This window comes from Pocillopora damicornis, chromosome 3 (genome assembly GCF_964200805.1).
Source record: "Pocillopora damicornis chromosome 3, jaPocDami1.2, whole genome shotgun sequence".
Classification (NCBI taxonomy): domain Eukaryota; kingdom Metazoa; phylum Cnidaria; class Anthozoa; order Scleractinia; family Pocilloporidae; genus Pocillopora; species Pocillopora damicornis.
In genome coordinates this window covers 5,732,884-5,759,690 of record NC_142672.1, presented here as the reverse complement: position 1 = coordinate 5,759,690, position 26,807 = coordinate 5,732,884, and the positions used below count along the sequence as shown (strand labels likewise).

The 26,807-nt window shown below is 37.3% G+C and overlaps 4 protein-coding genes across 8 annotated transcripts in view; 3 read left to right on the top strand and 1 right to left on the bottom strand.

Annotated features, from left to right (window-relative positions):
* LOC113677429 (putative tRNA N6-adenosine threonylcarbamoyltransferase) overlaps positions 1 to 26,807 on the bottom strand; it is a 272,358-nt gene that overhangs the window by 176,498 nt on the left and 69,053 nt on the right. The window lies entirely within an intron of this gene.
* LOC149047934 (microfibril-associated glycoprotein 4-like) lies at positions 1,961 to 8,946 on the top strand. Of its 2 annotated transcripts, none has more exons than XM_089199965.1 (5): positions 1,961 to 3,501; positions 6,024 to 6,280; positions 6,406 to 6,523; positions 6,817 to 7,200; positions 7,564 to 8,946. In XM_089199965.1, exons 1-5 carry the CDS (start codon positions 3,414 to 3,416, stop codon positions 7,728 to 7,730), a joined length of 1,014 nt encoding a protein of 337 aa, XP_089056091.1. In that variant the 5' UTR covers positions 1,961 to 3,413; the 3' UTR covers positions 7,731 to 8,946. The 2 variants fall into 2 exon arrangements, with proteins under 2 accessions (XP_089056091.1, XP_089056090.1); XM_089199964.1 differs by having other exon boundaries at positions 7,539 to 8,946.
* On the top strand, positions 11,298 to 16,092 carry LOC149047933 (techylectin-5B-like). Of its 3 annotated transcripts, none has more exons than XM_089199976.1 (4): positions 11,298 to 12,508; positions 13,008 to 13,264; positions 13,390 to 14,209; positions 14,670 to 15,076. In XM_089199976.1, the coding sequence occupies exons 3-4, from the start codon at positions 14,095 to 14,097 to the stop codon at positions 14,930 to 14,932; spliced, it is 378 nt and encodes a 125-aa protein (XP_089056102.1). In that variant the 5' UTR covers positions 11,298 to 12,508; positions 13,008 to 13,264; positions 13,390 to 14,094; the 3' UTR covers positions 14,933 to 15,076. The 3 variants fall into 3 exon arrangements, with proteins under 3 accessions (XP_089056102.1, XP_089056101.1, XP_089056103.1); XM_089199975.1 differs by lacking the exon at positions 14,670 to 15,076 and having other exon boundaries at positions 12,293 to 12,508; positions 13,390 to 13,507; positions 13,826 to 13,963; XM_089199977.1 differs by lacking the exon at positions 11,298 to 12,508 and having other exon boundaries at positions 13,390 to 13,507; positions 13,826 to 14,209; positions 14,670 to 16,092.
* LOC113665725 (microfibril-associated glycoprotein 4-like) lies at positions 22,355 to 26,620 on the top strand. Of its 2 annotated transcripts, XM_089199959.1 has the most exons (6): positions 22,355 to 22,630; positions 23,714 to 23,803; positions 24,313 to 24,569; positions 24,695 to 24,815; positions 25,134 to 25,517; positions 26,095 to 26,620. In XM_089199959.1, the coding sequence occupies exons 2-6, from the start codon at positions 23,716 to 23,718 to the stop codon at positions 26,358 to 26,360; spliced, it is 1,116 nt and encodes a 371-aa protein (XP_089056085.1). In that variant the 5' UTR covers positions 22,355 to 22,630; positions 23,714 to 23,715; the 3' UTR covers positions 26,361 to 26,620. The 2 variants fall into 2 exon arrangements, with proteins under 2 accessions (XP_089056085.1, XP_089056086.1); XM_089199960.1 differs by lacking the exon at positions 22,355 to 22,630 and having other exon boundaries at positions 23,651 to 23,803.

Sequence of the window (26,807 nt, the reverse complement as noted above, 5' to 3'; positions counted from 1 at the left end):
ATGTACAAATACGGAAGCCCGAGTTGTTTGAGTTTATTCTTCTATCTGTTCTTGGCGGTTGAGTAGCCCTCGTTGCTATATTTACTTCGATTACTTTCGAGCTAAAAAATGGTATACTGCGCGGCGTTCGATTGTAACAACGACTCCAGGTACACAACTGGTATATCCTACCATTGCTTTCCGAGGGATGAAGCTCTACGATCACAGTGGCTGGCAAAGATTTCACGAGCGGATCTGGTCGTTTCGAAAAACTGCAGGCTGTGCTCAGAACATTTTACACTTGACTGCTACAAACGAGACTTGAAAGCAGAAATTATTGGTTTGAAACCCAGATCTACGCTAAAACCAGGTGCAATACCCACGGTTTTTTCGCATCGGAGACCATCAAAAAGACCTCGACTTTCATCGGAGAAACGTTCAGAAAAGAAAGTCAGAAAAGAAGTAAGTGAATCGCGAATTACTCTCTTGTAACTGGGTTGGGTTGTTGCAAAGCTTGGGTTGTTGCAAACTCTTGAAGCTGCTCATCATTTATGCATGATTGATAAAAAAAAAATTGAAAGGTGAATGCAGTTTGGGGGCAATAACAATTTATATCTTAAGGGATATCGACCGAATAGGTTCCATTGAGAAACATTAAATTTTCACAGAAAAGTATTTCTTCTCCTTACGCAAAACAATATCCTGCCATGGAATTCCTTCTAGTTTCATGTTTTTTTTTTTTTCTGAGTAATCTTTGTACTTCGTCTCTCCTGAAAATGTTTGACCAGTAGGTAAACAAAATTAAATTGTTTCAGAATAAAGTGATTATCTTTTAATTCTAGGAACATTATACCTGTCCTTTGTTAACTAGCAGGTGAACAAAATTAGTGCAAATAGACTATATATAAGTTGTGGATATTATTCTTTAAATAATGAATTCTTTTAACCTTCTTAACTTCTATGTGAATAAAAACTTAATACAACTGGAAATTCTTAGTTGAAACCAGTGCAGGCTTTCAACCAAAGGAGGGCAGGGTCAGGTGTTATATTTTCCAAGAAAATCCCATTGAATCATTGTGTAACCATATAGTAGCATAGTTTATCCCCCATACCCACATTTTTCATTCTCTCAAAGGGTCACTAACCCATACCATAACAGAGTTAATAATTTTTCTGTTATAGTATATAGCCTCTATAACTGCACAACCTAGTTGTGGAATCGAAGAACATGCAGCTTCAGCTTTAGAACAGCCTGCACTTGTTGATGTAGTGAATTGTGGAGCAAGTACATCAACCTCAGACAGCCCATCATATCCATTCTCACATGATTAACTTGTGGTGATATCGTTTATAATTTCGGCATGTACTAACACCCGAAACACCAAAACGAAACAAGCGAAAAGACCAAAACGAAACGACCGCAGAAAATGTAAATTTCACTTCAGACATTCTCTCGCATTTAAGGCTTTTAAATTATTATGGCCGTCTCACGAAACTTTATTTTTTCTCCACCACGCGAGCAGCTAAAACTAAATTAGACACTTGTATGCAGTTTCAGGACGAAACGCCAGCCAAATTGAATACCAAAACGTAAGGAGAGGAAAAAACAGATAACGGTATTCAATGAAAACATCTATGCACGTAAGTTTTTTAGTGATTTTTTTTCAATATGGTTTCCTCGACGCCTCACGCCAAGCTGATGTTAATAGAGAGATAACTGAATTTCCCCGTGAGATAGATTAGGAGTAGACCATAATCTAAACGAGATGAATATGACGACTGACGCCTGACACCCTTGGGCATTCATTTTATTTTTATCAATTTTTTTTGTACACTATTTTGGTCGTTTCGTTTTGGTCGTTAGGTTCGTTTCGTTTCAATTTTTTTTGTTTTGGTCATTTCGGTGATTTTGCGTGTTTCACTTATTTCGTATTGTTTTGCTGTTTTGGGTTTTAGTTTAGTTTTAGTTTCGGGCCTTAGTTTTATGATATTATTTCTTCATCCTGGTTGCCAAGGAAAATAAGAGTAATTTTGACGAGAATATTTTTTGCAAGATACTTTCTAAATTGGAAAATCAGAACCTTATATGTAACACTGTGTGTAATACACTAAAAATTCATATTTTCATAAATTTTTTAATTTGAAAAACGTGAACCTGTCATAACCTGTCATAACACATATCACCAAGGAAAATAGGACCACGTTGTGTAATTCTAAAACTTCTTACATGTCCCGCTGATAGTGTTTTGACCAGGTAATTTGCAGCTTTATTGAAGAGTTAGACTTGCGATATTTGTTTTTCAAAACATTCTACTGGATTTTCATAGAAATATTAATTGACTGTCATATCCAGTGGTACTAAGATGAGACTCCGCATTCATTTAGATTTAAACACAAAAGCTTTAACCTGATGAGTAACACCAGCTACAACAGCTGGACAGGAAGAAGGACTGTGGCGTAGAAAACAGAGGTTTTGTTTTGTAACCATAGTTACAGAGGTTCAAACAGGTCTATTAATTAAAGGAAAGCACGACACCATAAAGTTTTCACTATTGATATCCCGCAAGAACAAAATCAAGTACGAAAAACACTTTTTCGCTCAAAAGGTAAGAAGCATATCTCTGTTAGCTAGTTATCCATATTTCTTGGACCAAGCCTTCCTTGCTCAGACCAATTGCGCTGATTTCAGACATGATCCAGAAAAATTTTGTGTTAAATTCTGTCAATTCAGCCACACGATATTTCACATTCTGTCTCATCCTTCTTCTCTAACCACCATGTTCAACTACCATGAGCAAAACGAGACATAAAAAACTTAGGTCTCTGTACTTTACATACATTCTATCGCATTGTTCAATTTAAAATTGCTACAAGGTTAATCTTCATATTAATAATGTGCAATGCTCGTCTATCGTAGTGCAGAACATTTTGAGATAAAAAAGGATAAATTGTTAACATTTTGTATTTCAGAAGTGATCTGAAATCTTTGTCGGTAGCAAGTCTACAAAAATTTGTTTCTTGCTCTTAACTTGATTGCCGTAAGTCATCAGGATAAATTGTTCACATTTTGTATTTTCAGAGGTGATCTGACATCTTTGTCGGCAGCAAGTCTGCAAAAATTTGTTTCTTGCTCTTAACTTAACTGCCGCAAGCTCAAAGTTAAACAGGCTGAAAATAAAAATATTGATAAACTCCTGTCACCTCCGATAAGGGTGATGTGCTCCATTTTGTTCTTCTTCGAAGCTTTATAAAATATTAGGTCTTATAAGAATAAGATGAAATTTACAAGATAGAGTAAGAATTTAAAAATACTCCAGTACAGACAGCTGCCTAACATTTGTCAACATTCAAATTTACAGGAAAACAGGAAGGTTATATTTTTGGGCGCTCACTATTATACTGATTACCTTGAATTTAATTATTTATTTATAGCGATGCAGTTCAAGTTTTCTCTTCAACCGATCATTAGTATTCTCTATATCTTCCTTGGAATTATTCTCCCACCATGCTTCTGTTGCACCGGTGAGTATAAATACCTTTTTAAATTTTTGCGTTTCCTCTTTCTGATGTCGCTTCCTCAAAACAATTACACGAACTACATACGCTACCAGCTGATCAAAGTAAAGAACCTTAGAGCAGACAATCCGCTTTATCTAACTCAAAATGTCTTCTATTTAACAAATAGAGAAGCCTTGACTGTGCCCTGTTCTGTTGTAAAGCACGCACGCACGAAGCGGTTCGAGCACGAAAGAAGTGTATGGAGAAACACGAGACGAAGTACAATAAGCCAATTAGAATCATTGTTATAACAGTTCAAATATCTGATTGGCTGTACAAGACTAAAGCTGTCAGAAATGTCAAGCCATCAAAGTTCACATTCTGCAATTGTTTACAAACTTAAATAGTTTGGCAGGTCGAATCTCACACTTTTGCCAGAAGTTTTTTAGTCTCTAAGTGGAGGTGAAATGTTCCGTGAAATCCGGCTGAATTGTGGCTCACAAAAACACGCACGTTTTTTCACATGATAAATAGTAAACAAACTGCTCAAGGCGAATTTTATGAATGAACAAGAGACGAATTCATCGGAAGTGGAAGATTGCTCGAGATGACTGAGCTGCAAAACTCGGTTGCAGTGACTGATGTGGCCTTCACCACTCAACACATCGGAAAGGACGTCAGAGCAAGCTCACTGTTAACGCGAAGGGCGGTCGATGTAATTTCTGAGGCTTGCTTCACTGGCGATCTCCGAGCTAGCAACGTTAGCGCAGTCGCTCGCTCGCAGTCGCACTGACACCGTCATGATTAGTATGAATTATAACAGTTATGCCACTTTAGCTATATTTTTAATCATTCCTGTTTTGTTCTGTTTTGCTTTTGAACTCGAACTTTATATACTATACGAGTGTTAGCTGTGTTTGATTTTTATTACTATTCGCTTGCAATCTAACTAAGCGTGAAAACCTTCAAAACTCGGACTGTCCATTTCGTTTTCTCTTTGAAGATTTTCATCTCTGCTCACGTTACAAAAACGTCAATTACGGCGCCTGGCATGTTTATAAACCTTTGTTTGGTTGTTCTGTTGCTACTTGCCGGCTCGCTTGTTTCGAAATATCACTTTCAATTAACAAAAAAAAAAAAGCTAGAGAAAAGTCCTGGAAAAGGTCGGACATAGTCCAATTTCCAGATGGCGCGACAGCTTTAGCTCAGCTCTATGCTCTATACTCTCACAGAGCACGCTCTTTCAACCAATGACAGCGCGCGTTATATCCGAACTTTATTATAGTTAACAAATAGAGAAGCCTTGGCTGTGCTCTGTTCTGTTATAAAGCACTTAGGAAGCGGCTAGAGAGTGAAAGAAGTGAAATGTTGAGTGAACTTCAGCCGAATTATGGCTCATAAAAACACGCGGGTTTTTTCACATGACAAGGTAGAAAACAAACTGTTCAAGGCGAGCGTTTTTTAAATGAACTACAGCCGAATTCACCGGAACATGAAGATCGCTCGGGATGACAGCGCCGCAAAACTCGGCTGCAGTGACTAAAGTGACATTCCACTCAACACATTGGAAAGGATATCAGAGCGAGCTCTTATTTTTTCACTCGAAGGGCGGCCGATGTAGTTTCCGAGGCTTGCTTTACTGTGATGACCGGAGATCGGCATGATAAGTGAGCCGCGATGGACTTCAGCATGATCATATTTGCTCAGACACCGTCATGATTAGTATGAATTTTAACAATTATGCCAGTTTGGTTATATTTTTCATCATTTCTGTTTTGTTCTGTTTTGTTTTTGGACTCTGAACTTTATATACTATACGAGTGTTGGCTGTGTTTGATTTTCATTACCGTACGTAAGCTTGCAATCTAACTGAGCGTGAAAATCTTTAAAACTCGGAATGTCTATTTTGTTTTTCCTTTGAGGATTATTTAATAACGTAAATAACGGCGCCTGGTATGTTTACAAACCTTTCTTTGGTTCTTCTGTTACTACTTGCCGGCTCGCTTGTTCCGAAATTTCACTTTCAATTATCGGAAAAAAGCTAAAAAGAAGTCCCGGAAAAGGTCGAACATGGTACAATTTGGCAGATGGCGTGACAGCTTTAGCTCAGTTCTATGCTCTATACTCTCATTTTGCACGCTCTTTCAACCAATGACAGCGCGCGTTATATCCGAACTTTATTATAATATGGAATAGAGATACAAAAAAAGTAAAATTTTTAAAAAAGGCTCAAAATGATGAATTAAAACAAACGATTCACAGATATAGCGGTGCGTTAATGAACGCTATGAAAATATTCTTGATATTTTTTTAACATTTTCTTTCCGCTCAAGAATTCAATCAAAGATTAATTTTTGGTAATGAAAGCCTCCCAGTTACGTTGAAATTTCAAGAGATGAGAATCACCTTTAGGGAAAACTCGTTGGGGTTCTCATGGTGTGAAGATTCGAAATAAAGTTGTTTAATGTGCCTTTTTCATCGATGAAAATAAGAAATTATCTGGAGTGAGTGGAAACTAAATGATGTATTTGTTTTGCCTACTACAGACGACGATAGGCGACACATTAAATTCAAGGACCCAATACCGAACATGGCCATGAAAAATCACGCGATCAAAATTACAGAGGTGCCACACGAAGGGAGCTGCAAAGTAATGTGTTTAATGGAGCCTAATTGTGTGTCCATCAATGTTGGACCTGTTGAAGGAGGAAACCAAAAATGCGAGTTGAATAACGCCACGGAGGAAAACCATGCTCCCTTTCTTCTCGTGAACAATCCGGGTTACACATATCTTGCAATCGAGGTAACATTTCGCATTCTTACGAAAGTAAGATGGTAGAAGAGATTATTTCATTTTCTTAGGCTAAAGTGATCTTATTCTTGACATAAGGAAGATCTGCACAAAAGTTTACTTTGGTTTGTCAACAGAATCCATGCAGCATCAGCCCATGCTTAAACAGAGGCACCTGTCAAGCTGGATTCACCTATAAAGGTTTTCGTTGTGTCTGTCGGGAGAGATTCAGTGGACAAACCTGCCAAGTTGAAGGTGAAATTACGTGGGGCAGTCTCTCGTAGTACGCGAGGAGTTACTCACTCAAGTCCCAAACTTGACTTCAAGAACAAAATATGAACCACTGAAGTGAAGCTAAAAAGGAAAAGCCTATTACTGTAACTTTACATGAATATAGCTGGTAGATATTAAAAAGAAATGAAATGTTACTAGTTAATGTTCAGAATTAAGTTTTATCAGCCAGAGCAACAGTCAGGAAAGCGATAAAAAAGCACTAAACATCCAAAGCATTTATAGCGTTTTGTTTGTTTCTTTTTTCTGATTTTCAGTCAAAAGAAACTGCGCAGAAATCTACAAGTCCGCAGGTAAACCAACTGGCGCTATGTACACCATTAAACCTGATAATTTGCCTGCTTTTGATGTATTTTGTGACCAAGCAACAGCCGGTGGTGGTTGGACAGTGTTCCAGAAAAGACTTAACGGCTCGGTTGATTTCTACCGCTCCTGGAACGACTACAAACATGGCTTTGGTGACCTGAAAAGTGAATTTTGGTTGGGACTGGACAAGATTCACCGGCTGACCTCAGATAATAACAGCATGCTGCGTGTGGACTTAGAGGACTTTGAAGGGAACACAGCTTATGCCGAGTATAACTTGTTTGGTGTTATGAGTGAGAAAGACAAGTACAAGCTGCTCCTTGGTTCTTATTCAGGTAGAACTGTCATTTCGTCCCTTCTATTCTAGTCATTCAAAGATGGGGGGGGGGGGGGGAGGAGAGTGCTGAGTAATGTAAATATGGTTAACGTCTTTTACGTCAATAATCTCAGCTCATCGATATGCAATCCTGAATAATGCATTCCGGACGTTGATAAGAACTGTCATTTCGTCGCTTTGTCTCGGCAAACATATTTATTAGCATTATCACGTTTAGTGGTATCATTATCGTTAAATTATACTTATCTGATATTTCAAGATTTCTTTTGAATTACGAACTACTCATTGCTGCATGTTGGTCAAACGTAATACTCATATTGCGGCTCATTTTGTCAGGAAATTCTGGTGACTCTCTTGCTAGGCAACGCGGTTGGCCGTTCACCACTAAAGATCAAGATAATGACAATGAGGGAGAATGCAACTGCGCCATTAAGTTCAAAGGAGCCTGGTGGTACGAGCATTGTCACTACTCAAATCTCAATGGTTTATATCTTCGTGGCCATCACTCCTCCTTTGCTGATGGAGTGAACTGGCATCACTGGAAAGGATATTATTACTCTCTAAAGAAAACCGAGATGAAAATAAGACCAGAAGATTTCTGAACTGTCATGTTTATGGCACAACACTGATACAGTGCCAACTTTAACAAAAGACACCAGTGTCTCGATCAAGTCTATTTAGCATTTAATAATCACTCTTAAATTGGAGCTTAGCGAAATGCTGTTCAGGTTTTTCTTGCTTCTTTGTGCGTGTTTTTTAAAATAGGAATAGCTGATTCTGTAAAATTGGCCAGTTAATCGATGATAATAATAATCATAATAGTAATAATGACTTGATCTATATAACGGTACATGCAAAAAGCTCCTTATCATAGTTGGAAATTGACAGTGAATCATAGGTAGCTCAGAAAAAATGCGTCTTCAATCCTTCTTCAAAAAACAGAGACTGATAGACTCAGTTTAAGGTTTATGGGTGAGACATTCTATAGCCTGGAGGCAGCGGCTGCAAAGACCCTGTCTCCATAAAATATTTGGTGGGTCTGAGGTATTCTCAAGAGTTATGCTCGAATCTCAATGGCTTGTATCATCATGGCTATCACGCCTCCTATGCTCCTACAATCTCGGTTATACAAGTTTTGATTCTTTAAATTTTTTACTCGTCTTTTCACTTAACGGAACACAAAGCGATCACACAGCCTTCATTTTTCAAAGTCAATATCAAGAATAAACCCAGTCGCTAATTCAGTTCTAGTTCCCTTTGATTTCTATAACGAAACTCCAAACAATTACCCAATGTTTTGACTCTGAAGAACGCTATCAGAAAAACAAATATTTCAAGTTCTAGTGTACACTGGAATGCAGTAACGTAATGTGGATGATTCTAAATTGCTTCATATATTGCTTTTATTTGTATTTCCTTAGCTTTTGTTAAAGTAAATACCTTGCACTGCTATTGATAAACATATTGCAATTTTAATCATAAGTACACATTGTCACGCCCAAGGTCCATTTTGTAGATACGGCTCATCAGGTGATTATGTTACAAAGTGAGTTTGTAGAAATAACAAATGTAAGGATGAGTAGGTGAAATATGTTTTGTTTTATTCCCCCTAGCCTCGAAGCCATTTTAGAATTTTAATATATCGAGCCCATTGGATCGCTTGTGATCATTGGTTTGCAGGCTGAAGGAGAACTCCTTACAGCTTTGTTTACGTATAAATGATTAAAATCTATGATACATAAAAGTTTTCGGTTTTTCACAATTTCAATGCGATGGGGAACGTAATCAAGAAACGGAGACCGTTCTTTTGGCTCGTTCTGCGGCTATGGCGTCCAACTCGTGTAAGGTTTTGAATTTAGACGTGAGTTTGTCCACATCTTTAGGTGCACGTCCCAGGTACCGAGGAATCTGCAGGTAGGTTTCCACCATCCAAGCTCTGAAATTCATGTCTCTGGTGAAAGCAAGAAATTTGTTAGTGGCAGGCTCAAACGATTCACCTTCGTTTCACCCTTTACACCCTAACATCAGGATGCATATTCTCCATACTGCGCTCTATACATTTTCTCAGCTGATGACAGGGAGAATTTGTTTAACGATCAAGAGCTTCTTCAGTTGTTGGTCATTTCTTTTTTTCTCATAACCTTAATGTTTGATTTAGGGGTAACAATGTAAGGAGAAATTAAGTGGTAGTCATTCTTAAGGGTCAGCACGGATTCAATGAAAGCCGATTACCGGCGGTGTCTCTCAGGATATAAGACCTCTTACCGCCGTCTGTTTAGCCTACGAGCTGGCTCTTGTGTTTGAGTTTGTATAAAATAGGATGCCAGTCGTAAAACATATGGTCAGACGTGATGTAGGAGTATCATTCGATAATTGAAAGTACAATAAACGGAAGTAGAGTCGTAACAGAGAACCGGAAGTCAGAACACTTTAAGGACAGGTAAGGTTGAAATATCGTTCGAACTGGCGGGCTCCCCACGCAATAAAACTCGTTCTGAGAAGCACAAAAATTCTACATGGAATATATGATGAGAACGACAAGAAATCTTATCTCAGGCGATGGCACTGAGAAGAACTTCTCACTTTTTTGGAAAACAGAATTACCCTATTCTGACGTCGAGGACGTACGATTCAAAGATGGTCCCTACCTTTGACCATAGACTACTGTGCTTTATGTGGCCTCCCCTAGATCTGCCCCCGTGTTATTTTATGTATATTTTTGGGTCATATCGGTCGTTCGTTTAAGTCGCTAGGTTCGTTTTGTTTCGATCGTTTTGCTTTGGTCATTTCGGTGGTTTCGCATGTTTCGTTTCGTTTTGCTGTGTCATTTCTTCATCCTGGTTGCCTGAGAGAAAGCTACCGGCTAAAAAAGAAAAAGATTTTAGGCAAACACGATCTTAAACTAGAAATATTTATGTTTTCTATTGTCAATTCTACTGCGTTTGTGTTCCAACAATTATCATTCACATCTAATCATTTGCGGCTTTTTCATAGAATTTGACTTTCCGGCACTTTTCAAAAACCGTGTACTGGATTATCAAAAATATAAAAGACCAAAACCATGAACTGATGAATAACTACAATTGGAACGTATGATTAGGAAGAAAAACTAAAGCGCGTCCGTTCATCGCTTATTAAACATATTTTGTTTTGTAACCATGATTACAGCACTTAAAATAGTTTTATTAACGATGGCACGACACCACTTTCTTAGCGATTGATATTTTCTGGGGTATTTAAGACCCTCACTTTAATCTAATAGAAAAAGAAAGACCCCTTATACGGTATTTTCGTGGTTTAAATGTTTGGAACAATGTCCGTATCCTTTGACGGCCGTTTGAAGATTTTTCCGACGGCCTTAACATCCTGCTTGTTTTGAGATACAACTAATTAGTAAATAAACCCATTCGGGCGGCTGGTAATTCGGCTGATAATGTCCACGGCTGAGATATTGTCCAAAAAGTTAAAAAAATATTTGGCCGAGAAGCAAAGCTTCGAGGGAAAATGTGAAGTTTTTATGACAATCTTTCAGCCAAGGACATTATCAGCCGAAATACCAGCAAGCCAGAAAGGGGTTTATCTATTTTAAAACGTACCCTCCTCTTAATTCTCATATCACGCGAGACCGCTCGTGAAAAACAAGTGCTTATCTGATGCGGATGCGTGGTTGCGACCACCTTTTTAATATTTTACTAGACTCTGCAAAAAGAATGTTTTTTGTAAAGTAGCCAATATACTGACGTGAAAATTAATGGTTGATTATAATGTCATAGGCTTGTTTCAAATTTCGCTCGAGACTTTGTCCTACTGTGTTTGGGTTCCTACAATTATTGATCTCATTTCATTATTTTCAGGTTCGTTTTGGACTTAGACTGGCTGGCTTTTTCAAAACTCCTCTGCAGGACTCTTATTGAGGTATTTCATTTACTATTATGCCTGTCCAATGTTACTTAGAGAAAACCAGTCACCCACAATTAACACAAAAGCAGTGATCTGATGACTACAAATAAGTAGAACAGGTGAACAGGAAGAAGGTCTGTGGCGTTTATGGTCACCACTCATTAAACCGTTTTGTTTTGTAACCATAGTTACAGCACCTCAAACACTTCTCTTGAGGGCAACAAGACACGAATTTCCCTTCTGACACACCCAAACACAATATCAAGTACGACAAACATTTTGTCAGTCAGAAGGTAAGAAAATATATTTGTAAGCTACTTTCCATTTTTGCACGAGGGTCAACGTATTCACAGCAATTATGTCGAGCGACGATGAAATAATGATGATTCTCTCGCATTTAGGGTTTTAAATATTATGGCCGTCTCACGAAACTTTTTTTTTTCTCCACCACGCGAGCAGCTGAAACTAAAATTAGACACTTATATGTAGTTTTCAGGACGAAACGCCAGCCAAATTGAATACCAAAGCGTGAGGAGAGGAAGAAACAAAAAACGGTTTCGTTGACAACATCTATGTACATGACTTTATTAATGATTTTTTTTTTAAGAAGGTTCCCTCGACGCCTCACATCAAGCTGATGGTAATTAGAGAGATAATGGAATTTCTCCGTGAGGCAGATCGGGAGTTGACCATAATCTAGCTAAACCAGATGAATATGACGGCTGACGCCTGAAACCTCAGGGCATTCATTGTATTTTTATTAATTTTTTTGGTATACTATTTTGGTAGTTTCGGTTGTTTTGGTCGTTAGGTTCGTTTCGTTTCAATCTTTTTGTTTAGGCCATTTCGGTGGTTTTGCATGTTTCGCTTGTTTCGTTTCGTTCTATTTCTTTCTTCTCCGAAGCTTTATAAAGTATTGTGGCTTATCAGAATGAAATAAAATTTACAGGGTAGAGTAAGAATTTGAAAATACTCCAATGCAGAAAAATTGCGTGACGACGGTCGATTATTTTCCTCTTTTTGAATATTTAATATGAAGAAATTCATTCTAGGTATTTTTTTGTGCAAGGGATAATACAAGCCTGTTAGCATAACAACGTGTTTTAGACCAATAACATAACTGAAGGAAGTAATTACCTCAGTTTGAAATGTTGTGCTAATTAAGAGACCCTTTAAGTGTACAAGGCTGGCAAATAATGCCGAGCACCTGCCTAACATTTGTCAACTTTCAGATTTACAGGAAAACAGGAAGGTTTATATTTTGGAACGCTCACTATCATATTTCTTACCTTGAATTTAGAATCTATTATTTATAGCGATGCAGTTCAAGTTTTCTCTTCAACCGATCATTAGTATTCTCTATTTCTTCCTTGGAATTATCCTCTCACCACACTTCTGTTGCACCGGTGAGTATAAATCCCTTCTTTTAATTTCCTGTGTTTCATCTTTCTGGTGTCGTTTCCTCAAAACTATTACACGAACTACACATGCTACCTGCTGATCAAAGCAAATAATCTTTAAGAAGACAATCCGCTTATCTAACTCAAAATGTCTTCCATTATTGAAAAGAAGATATAACAAAAGTCAAATTTCAAAAAGTCCTCACGGCGCATCAATGGCTCAAAATGATGAATTATTGTTATTTTTTTACTTGTTATTTTTTTAAATATTACATTCCGCCGATGAACTCACAATCAAAGATTAAGTTTTTGTAAGGAAAGCCTCTCAGTTAAGTTGAATTTTCAAGAGATGAGAATCATCTTTAGGGAAAGCTCTTCAGGGTTCTCATGCTGTAAAGTTTTGAAATAAAGTGGTTTAATGTGCCTTTTTTATCAGTGAAAAATAAGAACTGAATTATCTCGAGTGAGTGGAAACTAAACGAAATGTTTGTTTTGCCAACCACAGACGACGATAGTCGACACATCAAATTCAAGGACCCAATACCGAACATGGCCATGAAAAATCACGTGATCAAAAGTGCAGAGGTGCCAAACGAAGGGAGCTGCAGAGTAATGCGTTATATGGAACCTAATTGTGTGTCCATCAATGTTGGACCTGTTGCAGGAGGAAACCAAAAATGCGAGTTGAATAACGCCACGCAGGAAAACCATGCTCCATTTCTTCTCGTCAACAATCCGAGTTACACATATCTTGCTATCGAGGTAACATTTCACATTCTTTGGAAACTACGGTGGTAGAAGAGATTGTTTCATTTTCTCAGGCTAAAGTGATCTTATTTTTGACATAAGGAAGACCTGCACAAAAGTTTACTTTGCTTTGTCAACAGAATCCATGCAGCAGTAGTCCATGCTCAAACAGAGGCGCCTGTGAAGCTGGATTCACCTATAAAGGTTTTCGTTGTGTGTGTCAGGAAAGATTCATCGGAGAAACCTGTTAAGTTGAAGGTGAAATAACTGAATAACTGTGGGCCAGTCTCTTGTGTAGTACGCGAGGAGTTACTCACTTAAGTCGCAAACTTGACTTCAAGAACAAAATATTAACTACTGAAGAAAGCTAAAATGGAAAAGCCTATTATTGTAACTTTACATGAATATAGCTGGTGGATATCAAGGGAAAAGAAATGGTACTAATTAATGTTCAGAATAAAGTTTTATCAGCCAGAGCAATAGCCAGGAAAGCAAACAAAAAGCACTCAAATCCAAACAATTTAAAGTGGGCGTTTTACTTGTTTTTTTGTTTGTGTATTTTTTTCTGATTATTAGTTAAAAGGAACTGCGCAGAAATCTACAAATCCGCGGGTAAACTAACTGACGGTGAGTACACCATCAAACCTGATAATTTGTCTGCCTTTGATGTATTCTGTGACCAAACAACAGCCGGTGGAGGGTGGACAGTGTTCCAGAGAAGACTGAATGGCTCGGTTGATTTCTACCGCTACTGGAACGACTACAAACATGGCTTTGGTAACCTGAAAAGTGAATTTTGGTTGGGACTGGACAAGATTCACCGGCTGACCTTAGATAATAACAGCATGTTACGTGTGGACTTGGAGGACTTTGAAGGGAATACTCGATATGCTGAGTATAACATATTTGGTGTTCTGAGTGAGAAAGACAAGTACAAGCTGCTCCTTGGTTCTTATTCAGGTAAAACAGTCATTTCGTCGCTTCTATTCTAGTCATTCTAAGCGGGGGAAGGGAGAGGGAGGAGAGTGCTGAGTAATGTAAATATGCTTAACGTCTTTTTCATCAATAGCTTTGGAAGACAAAAAAGTGCGTAATCTCAGGTCATCGATATGCAATCCTGAACAGCGCATACCGGACGTTGATTAATCCAAAGGTATTCGCCCGTGGATCATGCGCAGTTAACCTAACGAACTAATCCAACTCTGATGAGTGCCTCGGCAAACATATTCATCGGCATTATCATATTGAGTGATTCAATTCCTAGAATCTTCGACAAGAATCATAGATATTACTAACAATACTTTTACTCCATATCATTATTGTTAAATTATACTTATCTGATATTTCAAGGTTTCTTTTGAATTACGAACAGCTCATTGTCAGTCAAACGTAATACTCATAGTGCGGCTTGCTTTGTCAGGAAATTCTTGTGACTCTCTTGCTGTGCATCGCGATATGCCATTCACCACTAGAGATCAAGATAATGATGATGTTGTGGTCAACTGCGCCATTAAGTACCAAGGAGCCTGGTGGTACGAGAGGTGTCACCAATCGAATCTCAATGGTTTATATCGTCGTGGCAATCACTCCTCCATGGCCGATGGAGTAAACTGGTTTCACTGGAAAGGATATCATTACTCTCTAAAGAGAGCCGAGATGAAAATAAAACCAGCGCGTTCCTGAACCGTCATGTTTATGGCCGACAAAAATGATACAATACCAACTTAACAAAAAAATACGAGTGTCTCGATCAAGTCTATTCGGCATTAAATAATCACTCTTAAATTGGAGCTAAGCTAAATTTTGTTCAGGTTTTTCTTGCTTAATCTTCTTGGAACGTGTTTTACAAATGAGGAATAGTTGATTCTGTAGAATCGGCCGGTTAACCGATAATAATAATTATAATCATAATAGTAATAATGACTTAATCTATGAAGCGGTGCTACAAAAAGCTCCTTATCACAGTTGGAAATTGACAGTTAATCAGAAGTGGCTCTGAAAAAATGCGTCTAATATTTTCTCAAAAAACAGAAACTAATGTACTTAATTTAAGGGTCTATTGGTGAGACCTTCTATAGCCTGGGGGCAGCGGCTGAAAAGACCCTGTCTTCATAAAATTTTAGGAGGGTCTAAGGTATTAACAAGAGTCATCCTTGAATCTCAATGGCTTGTTTTATCATGGCCATCACGCCTCCTATGCTCTTCCTATCTCGGTTCTTCAAGTTTTGATTCTTTAAATTTTTGACTCGTATTTTAACTTGACGGAACACAAAGCTATCACCCAGCATTCATTTTTTCCAAGCCAAGATTAGAAGAGCAAACCCAGGCGCTAATTCAGTTCTAGTTCCCTTTGATTTCTATAACGAAACCCCCAAACAATTACCAAATGTTTTGACTCTAAAGAACGCTATCAGAAAAACATATGTTTCAAGTTCTAGTGTACACTGGAATGCAGTAACGTAATGTCGGTGATTATAGAATGCTTCATATATTGCTTTTATTTTTATTTTCTTAGCTTTTGTTAAAGTAAATACCTTGCACTGTTATTGACAATCATATTGCATTTTTAATCATAAGAACACATTGTCACACCCAAGGTCCATTTTGTAGATACGGCCCATCAGGTGATTATGTTACAAAGTGAGTTTGTAGAAATAGCAAATATAAGGATGAGTAGGTGAAATATGTTTTGTTTTATTCCCCCTAGCCTCGGAGCCATTTTAGAATTTTGATATATCGAAAGTGGCCCATTGGATCGCTTGTGATCGTTGGTTTGCAGGCTGAAGGAGGACTCCTTACAGCTTTATTTACTTATAAACGATTAAAATCTATGAGACATAAAAGTTTTCAGTTTTTCACAATTTAAATGCGATGGGGAACGAAATCAAGAAACCCAGACCGTTCTTTTGGCTTGCTCTGCGGCTATGGCGTCTGACTCGTGTAAAGTTTTTAATTTAGACGTGAGATAGCCCATATCTTTAGTTGCACGCTGAAGGTGAATCTGCAGGTAGGTTTCCACCATCCACGCTCTGAAATTCATGTCTCTGGTGAAAGCAAGAAATTTGTTAGTGGCAGGCTCAAACGATTCACCCCCGTTTCACCCTTTACACCCTAATATCAGAATGGATATTCTCCATACTGCTCCCTAAACATTTCCTATGCTGACGACAGGGAGAATTTGTTTAACAATCAAGAGCTTCTTTAGTGGGTGATCATTTCCTTTCTTCTGATGACCTTAATGTTTGATTTAGGGGTAATAAAGAGAATTGAAATGGTGGTCAATGAAGCCGATTGAAGGAATTATAGAATATAGCTACAGTGATGTTTATGTGTAGTGTTAAAGGGGATACTTTATCAAAAGATGTCTCCTTGCTAATTGGGTTTCATACTAATTTTTTTAGATAAAAGATGTGAAAACACATGGGCAAGGGGAGAGAGTGGAGTCTTTTTTCTTAGCTGAGACAACTAAGTATTTGTATCTTTTATTTGATGAACAAAATTTCAATCACCAGAGCAATGGCTCTGTGGATCAACAAATCAAAGCAACACAATCACCTTCATGTAATCCTGGCTCTGCAGGTTACATATTCAACACAGAAGCTCATCCAATTGATATTGGAGCAATTCATTGTTACTCACCTTTAAGACTGACATATATACCAGACGAATTATTTAGAACTAGAGATATGTTAATAGAAAACTCCCAAGAACTGAATTATGAAAGTAATGAGGATTTGAATGATGAAGAAGATGTGGAGAAGACTTTCACCGGTGCTAACACTTGCAAGGAAAGGCCTTTCCACGAGAGATTCTCAGCGTTAGGTACATTTTTGGAAGGAAGTGAAGAGGCACCTTAGTTTATGTCTGGGTCAATCTCCTTTGCAGTGGTTTTGGAATGTCATGCAACACTCAGGGAGCCTTGCGTGACATCTTAAAGAATGGCTGGGAAGAAGAATTTACATAGATTGGCTCCACAGCGTAAAGAAAATAATATAAATATTTATTCAGTTGAAAATTAAAGTTCTAAAATATCTATTTTTCTAACATGGTGTAGCATGAAAATTTTTCAGCTTTAATATTTACAGATTTGAGGGTTTTTTTGGACCCAGCTGGAAAATAGGTCCCTTATCAGTCTTTACCTTAACAGTCCATTAAAAGAACTAAGGAGATCGGAATGGGCATGGGGTAAGTGCAAGGCCCTTGCTCCATTCTCTTGGTGTGAAATTCCTTTTGGGTATTAAGGTATTGCCCTTTTATGATAAAAAAAATAAGTAAAATGGCCTGATATAGAGAGTATCCTGCAGGAATTGAAAGTTGAAAATTTCTGTTTCCTCAGTCTGTCGTTAAAGTACTGTTGCTCGATGAGAAAATCTTAACCATCAGCTTACCAAAACGAAAAAAATTGGCTGACCTGTGAAGTAAAAGTCTTGCAAAATTTTGATGCTTCAATGTTAATAACAAAATATTATTGTTTATATCAGGATGCAGTCACAACTGATGCGAATCACAATGTTTTGACTGCATACTGCTAGTCTTGTTCAGATGATGAAGCCCAGACAGTAAACTGGTTTCCTTAGAAACCACGGTACTGCAATACTCTTCATCTGGTGTTCTGTTATTAGCCTGCTTGCAAATTCCTCACCTGAACAAGAATTGCTACATGCAGCTGCTATGTCGTGGTTGACATCGGAAGTGACGTTTTTTTTATGACAGATTATCAAAATATTTTCTTATTATTATACTTAATTAGAAAAAGTTGAAAAAACTTAGCAAGAAAACGGTTTGCTGAAAAGAAATGGATGATTTAGATAGGAAATTTTCAGCTATTAACAGTTATGTGAAGTACACAACTGAATGATTTGAAAAAAAGTCGTGACAGTTTTTATTTCATTATTATTATTTAGAATATGTTAGCAATATATGATTATGTAATCATGACAAACTATAGTTATAAATAAAATAGAGTCAAAATTTTACCAGTCACTCATTATACCGACCGAGTTTCTCTGACCAGTGTTTTACCTACTGATAACAGAAATAAAGGTGTATCTATAGCACTTTAAACAAAAAGTCCTTCTTTAGTGTGCAGTAAAAGAAGAAAAAATATACAGTTCAAAAAGACTGAAAAAAAAACCCTCTGCAAACAAGGTGCAATGTAGGGCTAAGTGCGTCAATTGCTTGGGGTTTCACCTCCCTTCTGAACATAATAAACAACAACAAGGAAATAATAAAAACCTGCATATTACTCAACATACAAACCAGAGGACTTAACCCTTTAACTCCCGGAAGTGATTCACATGTAACTTCTCCCTACAATATCCATTTACTTTGTCTGTCTTTGTATAAAGGAGCGTAACAGGATGTAATTGTACTGCTGTCCACCATAAGATCAATTTTTTTTAAATTGTTCAAATCAGACTTTTATAGGTACTACCAGTACTAATACCATTAATTACTACTTCTATCACTACTTCTACAAGAGAATATCAATATGCTCTTGTACTTCCACGATCGATTTGAAAAAAACAAATCAAAGGTAAATTTTCGCAAATGCCACAAATACTCCGATGCAAGCCACCAGCTAAAAAAGCAAAAGATTTTAGGCAAACACGATCTTAAACTAGAAATATTTATGTTTTCTATTGTCAATTCTACTGCGTTTGTGTTCCAACAATTATCATTCACATCTAATCATTCGCGGCTTTTTCATAGAATTTGACTTTCCGGCACTTTTCAAAAACCTTGTATTGGATTATCAAAAATATAAAAGATCAAAACCATGAACTGATGGATACCTACAATTGGAACGTATGATTAGGAAGAAAAACGAAAGCGCTTCTGTTCATCGCTTATTAAACATATTTTGTTTTGTAACCATGGTTATAACACTTAAAATAGTTTTATTAACGATGGCACGACACCACTTTTTTAGCCACCGATATTTTCTGGGGTATTTTAGACCCTCACTTTAATCTAATAGAAAAGGAAAGACCCCTTATATGGTATCTTCGTGCTTTAAATGTTTGGAACAATGACCATATCCTTTGACAGCCGTTTGAAGATTTTTCCGACGGCCTTAACATCTGCTTGTTTTGAGATACAACTAATAAGTAAATAAACCCATTCGGGCGGCTGGTAAATCGGCTGATAATGTCCACGGCTGAGATATTGTCCAAAAATTTAAAAAAATATTTGGCCGAGAAGCAAAGCTTCGGGGGAAAATGTGAAGTTTTTATGACAATCTTTCAGCCAAGGAACTTATCAGCCGAAATACCAGCAAGCCAGAAAGGGGTTTATCTATTTTAAAACGTACCTTCCTCTTAATTCTCATATCACGCGAGACCGCTTGTAAAAAAACAAGTGCTTATCTGATGCGGATGCGTGGTTGCGACCAGCTTTTAAATATTTTACTAGACTCTGCAAAAAGAGTGTTTTTTGTAAAGTAGCCAATATACTGGCGCGAAAATTAATGGTTGATTATAACGTCATAGGCTTGTTTCAAATTTCGCTCGAGACTTTGTCCCACTGTGTTTGGGTTCCTACAATTATTGATCTCATTTCATAATTTGCAGCTTTGTTTTAGAGTTAGACTTGCCGGCTTTTTTCAAAACTACTCTGCAGGACTCTTATTGATGAATTTCATTGACTATTATACTTGTCCATTGTTACTTAGAGAAAAACCAGTCACCCACAGTTAACACAAAAGCAGTGATCTGATGACTACAAATAAGTAGAACAGCTAAACAGGAAGAAGGTCTGTAGCATTTATGTTCACCACTCATTAAATCATTCTGTTCATTCTTACAGCACTTCAAACACTTCTCTGGAGGGTAACAAGACACGACTTTCACTTCTGACACACCCAAACACAATATCAAGTGCAACAAACATATTGTCAGTCAGAAGGTAAGAAAATATATTTGCAAGCTACTTTCCATTTTTTGCACGAGGGTCAATGTATTCACAGGAATTATGTCGAGCGACGATGAAAATGATGTTATTAATAAAGCTCTGTTGAGGGGCGTTCGAAATGGTAGCCTTAGAAACCCTTTATGGAGATCATTTGCGTTTTCAACTCAGTTATTAGAACTAATTTATCTTGTGGTTAATAACAGCCTCTTTTAAGAAGAGTACCCTACTACAAATAAGGTTTTCGCGCAAGATGAGAAGTACAGTATCGTACAACGCTGTATATTTTATCATTACTAAGGCCTATGGCTTCCTGGGAAAAAAAAAACCTTAAGGTCGACATGTACCCTTTGCACTTTATCGCCATTTTTCCTCAGTTTCTGGGCACTTTCTAGTGACATCAGTTTTGTCAGCGGACAGATATTGAGTCAAAATGTTTGGTTTGTGATGATATCGTTGATAATTTCGGCATGTACTAAGACCCCAAACAGCAAAACTAAAACGACCGTAGAAAATGTAGATTTCACTTCAGATATTCTCTCGCATTTAAGGTTTTTAAATATTATGGCCGTAATATTATCCACCACGCGAGTAGCTGAAAGTAAAATCTGACATTTATATGTAGTTTTCAGGACGAAACGCCAGCCAAATTAAATACCAAAGCGTGAGGAGAGGAAGAAACAGATAACAGTTTCATTGACAACGTCTTTGTACGTGACCTTTTTATTGATTTTTTTTTTCAAGAAGGTTCCCTTCACTTCACTTCACTTCACTTTTATTTTTCATTTTCTTTCATCTTTACAAGATATTCCTTTGACCCGCAGATAGCAAATGCTAATCGAGGCGGGTCAAATTTGGTTATTTATTGATTAATTAATTATTTTCTTTACTGACTTAATTTAATCACACTGGAAATAAAACAGAAATGAAGAAATATAACATAAAAGGACGAAAAGATACGCAAAAAAAGAAAAAAAGGAAAATGGCAGATGTTCATTGTAAAGCAGAAAAAGTCTTAGCGTTTTTAAGTGCACGAAAAATATTGTAGAACTGGTTCAATTTGATTCAATTTTGCTGTTTGAATTTTAGCATTATCTCATCAGGCTCCACATAAGAATCTTCTAAGAATCTAGAATATTGAGAAGAACTCTTTTTGTTTCCTTTTCGAAGGATTTCTTTGACAAATTTTTGTATTCATTAGGCATCTTATTTCAGACTTTGACACCAACACGCGAAAAGGTTTTTTTTTTGCATTTTAAGCTTAGAGTGCTTCACGCGAAAGAGTTGTGATGTTGATGAGCGAGTAGTATATGTAGGGATGTTTGAAGTTCTCGTAAAAAGTCTCTTGATGTTAGAAGGTTCACTGTCGTTATGAACATCGAGCATTAATTTACATACAGCTTCATAGAATAAGAAGGTGATAGGCAGAATTTTCGCTTTTACAAATAAGGGGATTGCATGTTCTTTTCTATCAACAAAGTAGATTAGACGTAATACTCGCTTTTGGAGAACAACAGGTTCCCTCAACGCCACACGCCAAGCTGATGTTAATAGAGATAACTTAATTGCCCCGTGAGGTAGATCAGGATTAGACCATAATCTAAACGAGATGAATATGACGACTGACGCCTGAAACCTCTGGGCATTCATTTTATTTTTATTAATTTTTTTATACTATTTTGGTCGTTTCGGTCGTTTCGTTTTGGTCGTTAGGTTCGCTTCAATTCGATCGTTCTGTTTTGGTCATTTCGGTGGTTTTGCATGTTTCGCTCGTTTCGTTTCGTTTCGTTTCGCTGTTTCGGGTTTTAGTAAATGTCATTAATTTTCATGATATCATTTCTTCATCCTGGTTGCTTGGGAAAATAAGAGTAATTTCGACGAGAGCATTTTAAGCAAGATGCATTCTGAATTGGAAAATCATAACCTTATATGTAACACCGTGGTTAACTCCGGAGGAAAATGCGACACGTTGTGTAATTCTAAAAATTCATATTTTCATAAATTTTCAATTTGAAAGACACAAAACCGGTCATAGCACTTTAATCATCTCCAGGGAAAATAGGAAAACATTGTGTAGTTCTAAAACTTCTTACATGTCCCACCGAAGGTGTTTTGACCAAATAATTTGTAGCTTTGTTTAAGAGTTAGACTTGCCATATAAGTTTTTCAAAACATTCTACTGGATTTTCATTGAAGTAATTCATTGACTGACATATCAAGTTGTAGTAAGATGAGACACCGCAGTCATTTAGATTTAAACACAAAAGCTTTGACCAGATGACTAACAACAATAAGAACAGCTGAACAGGAAGAAGGACTGTGGCGTATAAAACAGCGGTTTTCTTTTTTAACCATGGTCACAGAAGTTCAAACAGTTCTATAAATTAAAGGAAAGCTCGACACCATAAAGTTTTCACTATTGATATCCCCAGGAACAAAACCAAATACGAAAAACGCTTTTTCGCTCAGAAGGTAAGAAATATCTCTGTGAGCTACTTATCTATATTTCTTAGACCAAGCCTTTCTTGCTCAGACCAATTGCGCTGATTCCAGAAATGATCGAGAAAAATTTTGTGTACAGTTCTGTCAATTCAGCCACACGATATTTCACATTCTGTCATATTCTTCTAGTCAAAGTTGTTACAAATTTGAAATTTATTAGGTTGAACTTCTCAAATACCATCCGTAAGTCATAGAATACTTGCGACCTGTCTTACTAAGATAATATCGGGTGATGTTTAGTGCTAATCACCATGCTCAACTACCACGAGCAAAACGAGCCATAAAAAACTTAGGCCTCTGTACTTTACATACATTTTATCGCATTCTTCGATTGAAAATTGCTACAAAGTTAATCTTCATGTTAATAATGTGCAATGCTGTTCTATCGTGCTGGAGAATTGTTTGAGATAAAAAAAAAAGATAAATTGCTAAAATTTTGTTTTTCAGAAGTGATCTGACATCTTTGTCGGTAGCAATTCTGCAAAAATTTGTTTCTTGCTCTTAACGTAACTTTCGCAAGTTCAAAGTTAAACAGGCTGAAAATAAACATATTGATAAACTCCTGTTACCTCCGGTAAGGGTGAAGTGCTCTATTTCGTTCTTCCCGAAACTTTGTAGAATATTATGGCTTATCAGAATAAGATGAAATTTACAAGGTGGAGTAAAAATTTTAAAAATACTCCAACGCAGACAAACAACAACGGTCTATTATTTTCCTCTTTTTTCGCCTTTTGCAGCTGTCACTCACTTTCGAAAATGAATATGTAATATGAAGTAATTCATACTATGCTTTTTTTTGTGTGCAAGGAATGACACAAGTCTGTTAGCATTGCAACGTGTTTTAGACCAATGACAAAACCGAACGAAGTATTTGCCTTCGAAATGTTATGCTAATAAAGAGTCCCTTTAAGTAGACAAAGCTAGCAAATAATACCGAGCACCTGCCTAACATTTGTCAACAACATTCAAATTTACAGGAAAACAGGTAGGTGTATATTTTGGGACGCTCACCATTAAATTTTTTACCATGAATTTACAATCATTTATTTACAGCGATGCAGTTCAAGTTTTCTCTTCAACCAATCATTGTTATTCTCTATATCTTCCTTGGAATTTTTCTCCCGCCATGTTTCTGTTGCACCGGTGAGTATAAATCCCTTTTTAAATTTCTTTCGTTTCGTCTTTCTGGTGTCGTTTCCTCAAAATCATTACACGAACTACATATGCTACCTGCTGATCAAAGCAAATAATCTTTAAGCAGAAAATCCGCTTTATCTAACTCAAAATGTCTTCTATTATGGAATAAAAGATACAAAAAAGTCAAATTAAAAAAAGACCTCACCACATGCGCATCAATGGTTCACAACGATGGTGTGGTAATGAACGCTACGAAAATATCCTAGATATATTTTTTAATATTTTCTTTCCGCTCATGAATTCACAATCAAAGATTATTTTTGGTAATGAAAGCCTCCCATGTCAGTTGCGTTGAATTTCAAGAGATGAGAATCACCTTTAGGGAAAACTCGTCAGGGTTCTCATGTAGTAAAGTTTTGAAATAAAGGGGATTAATGTGCCTTTTCATTCGTGAAAATAGGAAATTATCTTGAGTAAGTGGAAACTAAATGATGTATTTGTTTTGCCAACCACAGACGACGCTAGTCGACACATCAAATTCAAGGACCCAATACCGAACATGGCCATGAAAAGTCACGCGATCAAAATTGCAGAGGTGCCAAACGAAGGGAGCTGCAAAGTAATGTGTTTGATGGAGCCTAATTGTGTATCCATCAATATTGGACCTGTTGAAGGAGGAAACCAAAAATGCGAGTTGAATAACGCCACGGAGGAAAAGTATGCTCCATTTCTTCTCGTGAAAACTCCGAGTTACACATATCTTGCAATCGAGGTAACATATCACATTCTCACGAAACTAAGATGGTAGAAGAGATTGTTTCATTTTCTAAGGCTAAAGCGATCTTATTCTTGACATAAGGAAGGTCTGAAAAAAAGCTTTCTTTGTTTTGTCAACAGAATCCATGCAGCAGTAGCCCATGCTTAAACAAAGGCATCTGTCAAGCTGGATTCACCTATAAAGGTTTTCGTTGTGTCTGTCGGGAAAGATTCACTGGAGAAACCTGCCAAGTCAGTGAAGGTGAAATGAGTGGATTGTGTGGGCCACTCTCGCGTGTAGTACGCGAGGAGTTACTCACTCAAGTCCTAAAATTGACTTCAAGAACAAAATACTAACCACTGAAGTAAAGCTAAAAATGAAAAGCCTATTACTGTAACTTTGCATGAATATAGCTGGTAGATATTAAGGAAAAAGAAATGGTACTAGTTAATGTTTCGAATCAAGTTTTATCAGTCAGAGCATCAGTCAGGAAAGCAAACAAAAAGCACTCAACATCCAAAGCATTTAAAGTGGGCGTTTTGTTTATTTTTTTGTTTGTTTGCTTTTTCTGATTTTCAGTCAAAAGGAATTGCGCAGAAATCTACAAATCCGCGGGTAAACCAACTGACGGTGCGTACACCATTAAACCTGATAATTTTCCTGCCTTTGATGTATTCTGTGACCAAACAACAGCCGGTGGTGGTTGGACAGTGTTACAGAAAAGACTGAACGGCTCAGTTGATTTCTACCGCTACTGGAACGACTACAAACATGGCTTTGGTGACCTGAAAAGTGAGTTTTGGTTGGGACTGGACAAGATTCACCGGCTGACCTCAGATAATAACAGCATGCTGCGTGTGGACTTGGAGGACTTTGAAGGGAATACAGCTTATGCCGAGTATAACATGTTTGGTGTTATGAGTGAGAGAGACAAGTACAAGCTGATCCTTGGTTCTTATTCAGGTAGAACCGTCATTTCGTCGCTTCTATTCTAGTCATTCAAAAAGGAGGGGGAGGGGGTGAAGAGAGTGCTGAGTAATTTTAATATGCTTAACATCTTTTACGTCAATAACTTTAGAAGACAAAAAAAAAGTAATCTCAGCTCATCGATATGCAATCTTGAACAACGCATACCGGACGTTGATAAGAACTGTCATTTCCTTGCTTCTTTTCTAGCCATTCTAAAAGAGGAGGGGGGGGGGGAGAGTGCTGAGTAATGTAAATATGCGTAAACTCTTTTATATAAATGGCTTTGGAAGACAAAAAAGTAACCTCAGCTCATCGAAATACAATAATCTTAGACAGCGCATACCTGACATTAGTAAGTCCCAAGGTATTTCGCCGGTGGATCATGCGCAGTTAACCTGACGAACTAATCCAACTCAGATGAGTGTCTCGGCAAACATATTTATTGGCATTATCACGTTTAGTGATACCATTATCGTTAAATTATACTTATCCGATAGTTCAAGATTTCTTTTGAATTACAAAGGGCTCATGGTTGGTCAAACGTAATACTCATAAATGCTCGTTTTTTCAGGAAATTCTGGCGACTCTCTTGCTTATCATCGCGGTTTGCCATTCACCACTAACGATCAAGATAATGACATTAAGGGAGGTCACAACTGCGCCAGTCAGTACAAAGGAGCCTGGTGGTACAAGAATTGTCACAAATCGAATCTGAATGGTTTATATCGTCGTGGCCATCACTCCCCCTGCTGTGATGGAGTGAACTGGTATCACTGGAAAGGACATTATTACTCTCTAAAGAAAACCGAGATGAAAATAAGACCAGTGGATTTCTGAACTGCCATAATTAAGGCACAACAATGATACAGCACCAACTTTAACAAAAGACACCAGTGTCTCGATCAAGTCTATTTAGCATTTAATACTCACTCTTAAATTGGAGCTTAGCGAAATGCTGTTCAGGTTTTTCTTGCTTCTTTGTGCGCGTTTTTTAAAATAGGAATAGCTGTCACGCCCAAGGTCCATTTTGTAGATATATCTCATCAGGTGATTATGTTACAAAGTGAGTTTGTAGAAATAAAAAATGTAAGGATGACTAGGTGAAATATGTTTTTTTTTATTCCCCCTAGCCTTTTTCTGTATCATTTCTTCATCCTGGTTGCCCGAGAGAAAGCCACCAGCTAAAAAGGCAAAAGATTTTAGGCAAACACGATCTTAAACTAGAAATATTTATGTTTTCTATTGTCAATTCTACTGCGTTTGTGTTCCAACAATTATCATTCA